The sequence below is a fragment of the Podarcis erhardii genome (genome assembly GCF_964252035.2).
Source record: "Podarcis erhardii genome assembly, chromosome: 5".
NCBI classification, from domain to species: domain Eukaryota; kingdom Metazoa; phylum Chordata; class Lepidosauria; order Squamata; family Lacertidae; genus Podarcis; species Podarcis erhardii.
Genome location: NC_138509.1, coordinates 50,278,898 through 50,292,500, shown reverse-complemented (window position 1 = coordinate 50,292,500; position 13,603 = coordinate 50,278,898). Strand labels below are relative to the sequence as shown.

Genomic DNA, 13,603 nt, shown 5'->3' with positions numbered 1-13,603 from the left:
TTAATGCAAAGAACTGTGGGGAAGAAGAAAAAATATGCTTTGTTAAGATGAAATATTTATGAGCCTGATGTGGGGCAATAGCAATTAGAGGGCCCTTCAGTAGGAAAGCCATATAAAAAATGTAATAGTTGAAAGGACAAGTGCACCAAAGATATGGCAATGAACTTCGGCAATGCTCTGTGATGTACTGCATCTACATTGTACAAATACTCGTAACAGGTAAAAAAGGTTAAAAACAGGTATCAAGTTCTGTCCAGGATCAAGCCCAGCATGAAAGTCAGTGGGTAGAGTAGCTTTTATTTTACCCCAGATATTATCCTGTTGCAGATATCCGTTGCAAAAAGTATTTGACCCTGATTTTGTGAACATTGTGTATGGTTCTAGGTACAGATTGGGAATCTTGCTGGTGTGCTATTCTTAGCTGATCCGGCAAGCATTATATCGGATATCGTCCTGGTTTGAACATAACAATAAGCCATGGTTGTTTTTGACTATGACTTGTTAAATAAACCAAGATTTGGCTCACTGACGTTCAAACAAACTGTATCTCTTTGCATTGCCCAAGAAGTGACAAGGCATCACAGAATCAACAGTTCTCTTACTATTAGCTAGCTGCAGTAATTGGGCAAGAAACACAAATGATCTCCTCCTTGAAGATTTTCACCTGCATAAAACAACCCTAAAGCATATCTCCCCTCCTAGACTGTTTCAATCCTTTCCCACTGTGGCTGTTCTTTCAATAAAGACATTTTTTTCAGTGTTAAAACTTGAGCAAGCAAAGAACAGGTGTTAGCATTAACTTACGGTAGGTTATAAAAGGAAGTTGATAAATTGTTGCAGAAGCAAAGATTAATAGGAAGTGAGGGTGTAGTGGCAACTACTGGAGTATTTGGGGTTAAACTGTGTAATTGCATCTGTTGAACTGTTGGTATAACTTGCTAAGGGCAAACATGCTTTTAAAATACAAGCCTTTTGTATAAGGATAAAAGAATCCCTCTTACCCACACAAGGAACTGAGTTTGAGAGAGTGAGTTTTTCAGTGAGTAGGTGGGTGGGAAATGTGGATTGTTGCCAGGCAGAATAGCAGAAAGGGAGAGGACTGCAAAAACATAAATGAAATCTCTTAGTCATACCAGTGGTTTCATTTTCAGGCAACTCTAAAGCTAGAATTAAACCAGGAAGCAGGTCACCCTAATACAGTGGTACCTCGGGTTACAGATGCTTCAGGTTACAGACGCTTCAGGTTACAGACTTGGCTAACCCAGAAATAGTACCTTGGGGTAAGAACTTTGCTTCAGGATGAGAACAGAAATCATGCAGCGGCGGCACGGTGGCATTAGGAGGCCCCATTAGCTAAAGTGGTACCTCAGGTTAAGAACAGTTTCAGGTTAAGAACAGACCTCCAGAACAAAATAAGTTCTTAACCTGAGGTACTGCTGTAGTATAATTTTACCCTTTACACACTACTCTCACAGCCAAAGCTTGGAGAAGAAGACTTCACATGAAGAACAACTCAGTACATTTACTTTAATATGCCTCCCCCAAAATTTTGCTGATTGGGGTGGTTTTGGAATATAATTCAGCGTGATTAAAAGCTAAACCTTTCAGTCAAAACACAAGGTCCTCCCACCTCTCCTTCCTCTTCTGTCTCAAGCTCTGGGCATATCCACAGTTGAATTGGTTTTGTTTCACAGGAAAGAAAGGAGGGATGTGTCATGAATTTTATCTTTCTTTAAAAAAACAAAACACCCAAGACTACAAACAACTTGGAAGCTAAGGGGGATCCCTGATTTACCTTGAGACTTGATCCAGTTCAGGAATGTGAGATCATGATCTTCATCACCCCAATTTATCTTGTTATTCAGAGAGTATATGACCCTCTCTTGGTATTGTTATCTCCATTTACCAGTTGAAGTTTAGGTTTGCTGGCTCTCAATTTATTTTAATAGGGTATCATTGGAGATGACACTATGGCTTCTTAGAGTTTAGATTATAGTGTTAAACAGAATTCATGGAATGAATTCCTCTGATGAACATCTATATGAAACGGCTGGTTAACACCATAGCTTTTGGAGTGAGTTACTATCAATATTCTGATAACCAGCTTTATATTTCAGTGTCTGCTGTAAATCAGTGTCTGAAAGTGGGGGTCAGATAGATGAGATCATTGGACTGAAGATGATCCCAACTAAATCAGAGGTGAAGCATTTGGAACCTACTCATATCATTGGGTGTGGAATGTTTGCGTGTGATGAATGGGGATTATTTCTCCAATGGAACAGGTGTGGACTCTGGGACTGCAGCTTCTTAGTCCTATATAGCGTAGTCAGTGGGCAGGGATGATGGGAGTTGGAGTCCAGTAACACCTGCATACAAAATCAAGCAGTCTAACTACGAGAATCCCATATACCATGGATGACATTAAAATAGTTTATATCAGTTGTTCAAAACAACTTCACTTTTAGCCCAGCCTGTTATAGACCTAAGCACTTAAGAAAAATAAGTTATGCCAATTTGAAACAGCTTTGGCAGCGGTATTATAATAAACAATTCTGGCATGTTTTGTCTGCAGATACATTCTGTATGGTTGCTAACAGCACTATCATGAAAGTCACACTTCTGGAAACATAAATGGATCTGACTAGTTTGTATTCAAATAACTTAGCAAAAATAAAAGACAACATCTGAACAGTGTACAGCTTGCAAAAGAAATATATATATACAATAGTTTGATAATGACATGCATTGTTTAATACTAGAAAGTCTCCTAAAAAGAATTTTAAAAATGGATGAAACACATGTTACAATGTTGTTCTTATTAAACAAGTGAGCAAAAATAGCACAAATATATTTTGTAATACTGGTCCTTTAGAAGCTTTCTTTTGGATGATGAATGCAATCTATACAATTCAAAATTGTATTACCACTCCTGTCTTCTGTGACCTTGGGGCTGATGGAGGTTGGCATCCAGGAGCATGTGAGAGGGCTGCAGATTCCCTATCCCTGCTCTGAGTCTTAATTCTGTATGTTACTGTTCATAAATATTTTTAATGACAATGCAATTTGTTAAGGAAAGGGAAGCTCTTCACAAAACAGTTATTAAATGTGTGGATGTGTTGACCTTCTCTCTATATCGTGCATCAAGACTTTATGTGCCATTTAAACAACCTGCACCCTTATGCTGAAATTGCTTGTTCAGCGTGGTACTCTGTTCTTTGCAAAGTTGAGTACTGCTAACCACACTTTTGAAAAATGGTCACTTTCGATTTAAGCAACTGCTGTAGTGGCTTACTAAGCAGGTGGAGGCTGGAGGCAGTGGTGTCCTCCCACTGGTGATCTGCTGCTTCTTGGAACAGGGATGGGGTGAGGTGGCAGCAATATCAGAGGAGCTCTGGCTTCGTAATAGTGAGCAAGTGGCACCTGGAGAGCTGCTACCAACAGAGAGTTCCACTGCCTTGCCCTTGCTTTGCCTTGTCCCTCCCCGTCTCAGTTAAATGCAGTGCTGCTGACACCAGCAAAATGCCATTGCCCCCCCCCAAACCAACCACTGATAGTATGCAAACTAATCATGCTTTATGGAAGCTGAGTCTCCTTAGCGCTGACAGGTAGTTCAGTAAAAAGTACAATGCAGTTCCTACCTCTGACTGCCTTTAGTTCTAGACAGACAGCTTAGAAATAGGTCTTCTCAGCAAATAGTCTCCCTGCAGAAATTCAGCATAGATCAGTGCCTGCCAGCCAGCCACCCCACCCCAACTGCGTTACAAATACAGGGCTACTTATACTCTAATTTGTGCTGAGTGACTGGCAGCTCCTTCTGACTTATACCTCATATGAGCTCATCTAGGCACAGACAATAACCCTTAAATAGTCATGATCAGTGCTTGCGATACTCACTGGTTCACAGTACTGGCATCTCCCTGCCCAGAGATGCTCATCTGCATGGGGAGCCGCTGCATGAACAAAGTCCCACCAGAGTCTGGCCACCACCTACTGGGACTGGCTGAAGCACACGAGTCCTGCTCCCCGAGGAGCATGAGAGTGGGAAGCGCAGTTTGTGACGAGCTTACCTCACCGTGCACTGTGCTCTGCTGCTGGCCCATGGCAGCCTGGTCACCACACTGGCAGCGCTCGTGATGGTTGGGGTAGAGCAGGCATAGAAGCCGCCAATGAGTACTGGCAACTTTTTTTTCTAGAAAAAAGGAACTGGCCATGACCTGCTTTTTCTTTGCAAGCAAGCATAAACTACCGTAATTTTTGCTCCATAACACGCAGTTTTTTCCTCCTAGAAAGTAAGGGGAAATGTTTGTGCGTGTTATGGAGCGAATGCCTACGGATGGCGGGGGAATCTGCTGCAGTCGTGAGCAGTCCGTGGCTTCCTTTGAAACAGCAAAGCGGGTGTAAGCGAGCCGAGCCGGGGAGGAGGGAGAAAAGCAGAGCGGGAGAGGAGAGGAGAGGAGAGGTGGCTCCTGTCTGGTCGGCTGCTTTAAAACAACCCCGTGCTCTATGTCCCTCTCTCCTCCCCACTGAGCTCGCTAAGTAGCAGCAAAGCTTTTCAGCCAGCCCAGCTGGGGAGGAGGGAGAGAAGCAGAGCAGGGTTGGCTGCTTTAAAACAACCCTGTGCTCTCTGTCCCTGCCTGCAGTTTTTTGCTGTCTGATTTTGGATTAGCCACTGTAGGGGCTGTGTGTGTGTGTGCTTGAGCTATCGTTCTCCTCCTCCTGCTTCCCGTTCACTCTCCCAGCGCCCCTGCACTCTCCTGCGACTTTAGGATTGATACTCCGTGTGTCTGTGTGTGTGTGAGGCATTGTTCTCCTTCTCTTGCTTCCCGTTCACTCTCCCAGCGCCCCTGCGCTCTCCTGCAACTTTAGGATTAATACTCTGTGTGTCTCTCTGTGTGAGAGGCATCATTCTCCTTCTCTTGCTTCCCGTTCACTCCCCCAGCGCCCCTGCGACTTCCAGCGCCCCTGCGACTTTAGGGCGACTTTAGCATGGATCCACATGGATCCTCAGGATTTTTGCATTAGGCTACCCCAAACTCACCATCAGATCACATGTCTGTGGCCACAGCATGAACCACAAAAATCATACATCCACAGTTTTGTTTAGAATATTTTTTCCTTGTTTTCCTCCTCTAAAAACTACGTGCGTGTTATGGTGTGGTGCGTGTTATAGAGTGAAAAATACGGTAACATACTCCCCAGAATTTGGAGATACTAGCTCTGGTGCAAATGGACAGCTCAGGCTCAGCCCAGCTCACCCAAAGGTCAGATCCATGCGTAGTCATGCCTTGCACTTGCTGTGTCACTGATCCTTGCCTCGCTTCTGTACTATACAGATTTGAGCATTAAAGTTATTGGCAGAGAATATAGTCTTGAGTCCTTCATCCAGATTGAGAGAGGACATTGAAGAGGTTAAAGAAAATGCACTAGTTGAATGCCTCCCACATCAAGTATACTGCTCCAATCAGGCTATTGTAGTTGATTAGAAGAGCCATATATACCAAATTCCACTTGTTGAATGGAAAAAGTGACTTTCGTGTGTTGGCAGTAGTTGGATTAATAGTTTACTGCATTAACATTGCCTCTCTGGAGGTTTAGGTTTTCCCTCAGTATGTTGTTTTCCTGAGCATTCATGGGCTACAGCCAAACATTTTAAGAGGCCAAATGTTAAGGCATATCTTATATGGATTTGACTAGAACAATGTCCGTATTCCCTACAGGATACAAAAACAAAATACTCGTTAACCTGCACTAGAGTCATTTACGCTCACTAGAAAGTGAATTGCTCCTTAATTGAGCAGCTTTACTGAAATTAAATGGTTGCTTACACGTTTTTCTTACTTTTATTTCCTTACTTAAATAGTGGTTTTTCTTTAGTTCTTGAGATATAGTTTTACAGTGCTCGTTGCAGACATGTGGAGCTGATTCGGACAACTCTTGCTTATCCAGATGAATGCTCCAGTTTTGAAGTACTTCTGTGCATGTGTTAACTTTTCTTCAGAGCAATAACCACTAATGTCTCTTCTATTTGTAGCAAAATGTTCAAATTATTTATATGCACTGTTTGCTTGAGAATGGTCCTGACCTTTTGTAGACCTTAATGAGTCCATAGTGGGTGTAAAAAAATTCTGCTCTGACTTAGTGCAGTATTTATACTGAGTTTGAAGTCATGTAATTGACTATACAAGATGTGATAGAAAAGAAAATATGCACACACATGCATGCTTCGCAAATGGTGTCGTAGACTGGCTGGAGGCAGAGGAGTGGTGGGAGGCACTAACTGGGGAACTCCTAAGGGAAGAAGGCTCAGAGTCAGGGGATTGATGGTGGGATGACAATGAGTGGTCAGAGGAAGATAAGGGGCACACATAAACATAATAATTCAGGAAAAATATTTTTTTCAAAATTGATACCCGGTAAATTAGCAATTATTTAAAATATCACTAGAAATTAAAATATTAATACAATAAAAGTCAATGTATACTTCAACTTCTGCTCCTCATTAAACTTTGTCTCATACTTAAGAAGGAAATCTGTATTGAATGTGAGACATTTAACAGCTAGCTCTAAGAAAATCCATTATAATTAACACTGTGGGGTTTTGTTTTTTGTTTTTTTATTACTACTATTGAAAAACATACTGTGAATTACACATGTATAAAAACGAAAAGATTTGAAAGTAAAGATGAATCTGGATAATTTGACTCAAGTACTACATTAAGTATATATTTCAAGCTGCAGAACAATATAATAGTTACAGATCTGTAGCCAAAAGAGAAGTGTCTTATCTACAATTTTTTCACCATGCACATTGGCATTATGAATTTTTTTGCGTTTACATATGATTACATTGTATAAACCATATGCTGTTCAAATATGGGAGGACCTCTGAAATGTTTGCATTTCAAGCACTTGAATACCCCAAGATCCGCCTGTCAATAAAACCATTGGTACTTCCCCTCCCTTTGTCTCCTCCCTCCCTGAGTCAAGATGTCATTCCACCACTAATGTGCTGTTCTATTCACAAGAACCCCTTTTATATTAATTGGGGTAAAGTGCTGATATATGTTATCTGTTGCCATGGTTGTGCTTTCTTTTTTATTCCCTTTATGTAATTAGGTTGACCACTTGGGGAACAAATAAATTAAGTCACAAAGCATGCTAGAAAATTAGCTGTATGTTGTTTTTTGCTGGAATTCTGTTGTCTTGACCATGGGTAATGTGGCTCAGGGCTCATCCACAATTCCACTTGTACCTTGGGTTACATATGCTTCAGGTTACATACGATTCAGGTTACAGACTCCACTAACCCAGAAATAGTACCTCGGGTTAAGAACTTTGCTTCAGGATGAGAACAGAAATTGTGTGGCGGCAGCGGGAAGCCCCATTAGCTAAAGTGGTACCTCAGGTTAAGAACAGTTTCAGGTTAAGAACGGACCTCCAGAACGAATTAAGTACGTAACCAGCGGTACCACTGTACTAACAAAGACTGAGTGGTTCCTGATAACAAATTCTATATTAGTTGCCCTGTGTTGTGGCCCTTTTACCTACTCCAGTGAGTAGGTAAATACTGTTGCTTAAGCTGTTTTAACATGGATGCCACTGAGATGATAGGAACATAATGTCTGGCTGCTTTAAAGTCATCAGCCTTTCTGCTCTCCTAATGCTAAACATCTCACTTTAATTTGGTCACAATCAATACAGACTTCTTTCCTAATTAAAGTAATTTGTTTTTGTGAATCCGTCTTATGTAAACTCAAACAGGCTCTTGAATAGTCTGTGTTTTGAATGCAAAGGTTATGGATATATAATCTGTACCTTTGATTAAATGTTTGTGATAGAATTAAAAGTCTTTGTGCAGGCATGTTTGCTAACAGAAGAATTTTGGTAATAAACTGAACCTTCTGTTAATATACCAAGGTAAACATGTGTTGTTACATGGATCTTGCTTATTTTGCATTTTAAAAATAGCAATGTGATATGCTGCTTGTTCAGGTTCAATATTTTACCACATCTTAATTTTTTAAAACATCACAGACACCTGTAATATGGAATATCGTTGAAACATAACCTCTTGGGGAAGCTATCCCATACTGAAACTTAGGAGCAAAAATGATAAAACTGCAGATAACCTCATAAATGTTGTGGCTGGGTATGGAAATCTAAAATTTCACTCCCAGCTGAGCTGCTCTCTTTTCCTTTGGTATTTATGTTAAATTAATGTAGCACTCCTGTGGCTGACATTAGTAATTGGATATAGCTGAAGGAAATCTAACAGAGAAAATAGCACCCATTCTTCTTAAATTAAGGCATCAATTTTGCTAATACTGGTGACACATACTCTGACTGATGCTGGTGGAAGAAGTTAGGATTGCTACTAAATTTCCTATGTCGGTGGATCTCCAAATTTCACCATTGAAGTAAAGGTATTTTGATGACATAATGGCGTAGCAATGACATTAATGACATAATGTTAAGTCAGTGTTAAGTGTAATTGGGGCATGACAGGAGTGCAGTTTAGTCAGAAGAATATGCTCACTGAGGGCTCAATTCCATGCTCAAGATCAGCATAACATTAGTTATGGGTGGGGGGGTGAAGAGTGGTGTATGTTTAAAGCACCAATAGAAATGTGATTTGTGGGTGTTCTCTGTCAAATCATTGACATTCAGATGTACTTTAACCTTTCTGTTAAGGGTTTCTACATGTATGCCTCCTGACTAGTGAGCTGTAGAATTGTGGTTGGGGAGACACTATGTGCTCTTGCATTTTATGTGGGATAGGTTCTGTGTTATCATCTTGATATTTCTGCTGTTGCTGTGGGTCGGTACTTCCTATGCAAAAGTAATGGGGGAATGACTGATTTCTTCTCGCAGTTACAATAGTTTACTCTAAAGAACATTTTGTCAACATGGGATGATAGCTAAGTGGTTTGTGGCAAGTCTTTTTCTCCTGATAATTGTCACTGTCCTAGAAGTTCAAGAACATGTTTTGGGGATAATGACATCAAAGACAAATTAGGACTCCTGCCAGGACTGTTATCCAAGAATGATAACAGTTGAAATGCAAAACTATATTAGAAAAGATATGACCATGATTAGAATTCATGGACCTTTGTGCTGTGTGACTCAGATATATTGCATAGTACAGCTTTACAGGAGTATTTAAATTTTTCAAATAGAATTCATGGTAAAGATCTGGCAATATTTTACTCTGACCCATAGTACTGTTGCATTCCACTTGCTTCTTTCCATGCTGTGGCTTGAGATAGAAGGACTGAGCAGACCAATGCAATACCACAGAAAGGTGAAAAGATTTGTAGGTCAATTCCATGATCTTCCAATCATACAGTATTAATTGAGCAGTGCTTCTCAAATTTTGTGGTTTCTTGAACCACTTAAAAATTACAGGGGGACAGGTCTCAGTGGACCACTTAACAACACCCCCCCAGCACTCTCATCAATATAAAAAAAACCTCCAGCAACATTACAAATACCACTGGAAAGGACCCTTTTAACTGATAAACTTTTAGGGGGGAATTAGCAGACTGGTTCAGTGCCACATTATGAAAATCATGGGCTGTAGTCCAGGGACTTGTTAGTCTGTTGGAACACCTGTCTCTGGTCAAAATGGATTATTTCCATTATAAAAGCACAAACAAATCAAGTGAAGAACCATGTACAATATTCATGACTAAATAAACAAACAAATTGTCCAGTAGCACCTTAGAAACCAACTAAGTTTGTTCTGGTTATAAGCTTTCGTGTGCATTCACACTTCTTCAGATATATCTGAATATAAGACAATCTCATCTGCTAATTTCTAAATGTTTTGTCCACAGACAGCTTACTGATTGACTATCAGTTTACCTTCAGCTTATTACAAGAAGATGATCGCCATCACACTGCCATAAACTTCATTGCAAATCCTGAACAGGTGAGCTAATATAAGTAACTGCCTCTAATATGATTATTTAGTGATCGTAGACTAGGTATCCATTATATCTGGTGGTTTTCTAAAACTGTTTGTAGGAACTAAAAGGTAGTAAGAAGGGATGAAATAAACAACTTTCAGTTCAGGGAAAACAAGTGGTTTCTTCAGGTTTTGAATAATAACTGAACTCAGATTTTGAAGTAAAATATATATCCTCATCCATTAGGACTCAAATCAATTTCCATTCCACACATATGTAAATTAAGTTGTCTCACTCCTGCAGATGCCCAAATGTTTCTTAATGCTCTCATACTGGTTGCTGGCTAGCTTCAGTCTTTCTGCAGTGGAGCATATCACAGTGCCTCCTCACTTGTATGCGGATGAATAGCTGCTTGTCACTGCAATTAATCCCTTGTTAAGGCTGCAATCCTTGCCCCACCTACTTGGGAGTAAGCCCTATTGAATTCAGTAGGACTAATGTCTTAGTAGACGTGGTTAGGATAGTACTGTAAGGTGTGAAAAATATTTATTTTTTCTTGGACAAGGCAGTGGATAGGGCAGATGTTTATAGAAGTTAAATAAAGTGTGTGTTTGTGTGTGTTCATTCCATATTTAAAGTGTTGCTGTTTTAAAAGCCAGGATACCCATATATACTTCTCAAGACTTGAAGTTCATTTTCAGAGTTCCTTCTCCAGGTATCTCTACCAGTGAAGTTAGGTGGTAGCCATTAGGGAGAGGGCTTCTCACTGATGGAAATGCTAACCTGGTGCTTACACTGTAGACTTTTTGGGAGCTGGTGTAGACTATATGTCCCAGATTTTTCAGTTTTAGAAACAAGTTTCTTGCTTTTTAGACCTTGGAAACTACTGTTTTTACTGTTGCTGGTTTTATCCTGCTTATATTCTGATACTCATTTTTATGTTCAAGCTGTATTCTTATTTTGACTATTTTGTGTGTACTGCAGATAAATGTTTGTTAATGGGCAGTATAAAAATATTGTTAATAACTACATGATAAATTTAAAAACCTTTAACTATGCAATGACACTAGCTCTATGCAGAGTTAATGTAAAATTATTCCTTATGCTTTAGCAGATCTGAGAAGTGCAATAATTCTGCTCTGAAAACACTCATCAGCAACACATTAACTTGAAACATATCTTGTGTGGCTGTGAGATGGGAATGCTGCAGTTCGTAGCATTTTTCCTAATAATATCACATACTTTACAAATATAGTAGCAATTTAGATGCCTTTTTGTAGAGCTATTGACATTGATGGCTGAGCTTTTATTTCTCAGGAGCATGCAATTTGAAGAGGTGCTCCACACCTTAATTCTGAATTAACCAAATTACCGTGCAATCCTATGCATATCTGCTTAGAAGTAAGCTCATTGACTTCAGTTGGACTTACTCCCAGGTAAGTGTGTATAGGATTGCAACCTTCTTCTACGGTGTGAATCTGAAATCTTGCTTGAGAAAACAACTAATTTGGACTTTACTATAGCTAAAAAATATAGGAAAACATTTGGGTCCATGTTAATTTCATTGAATCTTATAAATAAAATTTCAAGTTCAATTTTATATTATCATGTGAAATGGATAGATTGTTAGTCTTATATTCTCTTGGATATATTCCTTTTCAGTTAAATATTCCTGAGTTTATTAGCTAATATGCTGATGTAATCAGCCATTTCCTACAACCCTACAGCTTCACTAGCAAGGGCAGGGAAGGTACTACTACTCCTTTCTTCTGGTATTGATGATAAGCAGCCTACTTTCTCTAGAACAGGCTTCCTCAAACTCGGCCTGCCATATGTTTTTGCCCTACAACTCCCTTGATCCCTAGCTAGCAGGACCAGTGGTCAGGGATGCTGGGAATTGTAGTCTCAAAACATCTGGAAGGCTGAGTTTGAGGAAGCCTGCTCTAGAAGAACAGCTTTTTTGGTGGCTGTGGGGAATTGTCCATTAGCAAATCAATGGGAAGCCCCTTGAAATCAGTAGTGATTGCACTCCAGAAACTACCGTATTTACTCAAATCTAATGCTCTATTTTTTTGGCCAAATTATGTTATGAATATTAAGATGCGCCTTAGGTTTGATAGAACATTTACATTCACCGGCAAATACTTTTTTTTTTGTTTCAAGGTTCCGAAAATTGAGGTGTGCATTAGATTCGATGGTGCATTAGACTCTAGTAAATACGGTAACATGCACAAAGAGCTTCCGTTATTAGCTATGGCAGTTTTGCAAGTTCATGGAGGCCTTCACTGTCATCAGCTGTAGAGGACGAAGGCCTTGTAGCATGTGAAAAACTACGTCAGTGGAGCATGCCCAGTGTGTTTAAGATCAGGGCATATGTTTGAACACCTGTAGTTGAAATAAGGTCATTTCTTGTTTAAGCAATAGTCTTATGTAATTTTCATATTTTCTTTTTAATTTTTTTAGTCAAACAAAAATTTGGACATATCAATTAATGCATCAAACAACTTCAACCTGAATATCACTTGGTCAATTGGCTCTACAGGTAAGAAAGCCCATAATGTATTTCTACTTCCATATTCCCTCAAGTACTTATCATCTAACTATATTTACATGATTGCCTTTTTGTTTCTTATTAGTAAAGCTTAATAAAATGTATTCTTTTTCCATTCTCATTATGCTATTATTAATGATATTACTTAAAACTCAGATAATTTGCAATCTGAATAAAGGTTCATTAACATGTTAACTTTCTTCCCTATTCAATTAAAATTACTTGGGTAGCAAAACCTTGTATGCTCTTTAAATTTTTAGAATCGCAGTGTTATGAACGCAGTGATTTTAATTAAGATAAATTACTTTCTTAACTACTGCAGAGACTGAGATTTTAATTTCTTTGTTTCAGTGTTCAAGCCTGGAATTTAATTATTAACCTTAACGTTGATATCAAACAATAAAATCCTTCTGTGTGTGCTGATAAAAGAACCTGCTTATCTTTTTTTTCAAACTTTTGAACCCAGTTTCTCCATTGGCTTTAATAAAAAGCTTTGTTTAGAAAGTTTCTTTGAATTGGTTCTGTTGACTTTCTGAAAATATATCCAAGGAGAGCACCATTGATTGCATTTTTAATTAATTATGCAGAATGGTTAAGAACAGGAGGCGCTTCACACTTTATGTGACAGATCTGTTTCTCCAGGTGTCAATTATGGTTTTACCTGTGGAACACCGCAACATTTGAAAGAGAGATGCACATTTGTGAACATATGGTGTACACACACTGATGAATTGCAGCCAGGTGTAGCTCCACATTGTGTATCCACTGTATATCTATGTATTTTGCAGACCTGCACTCCCTGTTCTTCTGAGATCTGTGCTAGCATTGCAGATTGTGTGTCATACCTAGGTGCACTACCACAAACTGCTGAATAGGAAGAACTTGATGTTAATAGTTCAAGGGGCTAATAGGGAGGCAAGAGATGGTGCCATGCAGTGGCGTAGCGTGGGGGGTGCAGGGGGGGCCGGCCGCACCAGGCACAACATCTGGGGGTTAGGGTTAGGGGGCGCAAATCCACGGGTTAGGGGGCGCAAATTACTTGCCTTGCCCCGGGTGCTGACAAGCCATGCTACGCCACTGGTGCCATGGGCAGTCAAACTGTACTGGTCCCTAAAGAATTTTTTGTGATTTTCAGTAAAATGAG

At 39.6% G+C, this 13,603-nt stretch overlaps 1 protein-coding gene across 3 annotated transcripts in view; it reads left to right on the top strand.

The window, feature by feature from the left end:
• ATRNL1 (attractin like 1) overlaps positions 1-13,603 on the top strand; it is a 514,893-nt gene that overhangs the window by 198,084 nt on the left and 303,206 nt on the right. For all 3 annotated transcript variants that reach the window (XM_081863641.1, XM_081863642.1, XM_081863643.1), the window contains exons 22-23: positions 9,837-9,931; positions 12,372-12,450. In XM_081863641.1, the coding sequence (XP_081719767.1) occupies positions 9,837-9,931; positions 12,372-12,450 (174 nt within the window). The remainder of the gene's footprint in view (positions 1-9,836; positions 9,932-12,371; positions 12,451-13,603) is intronic.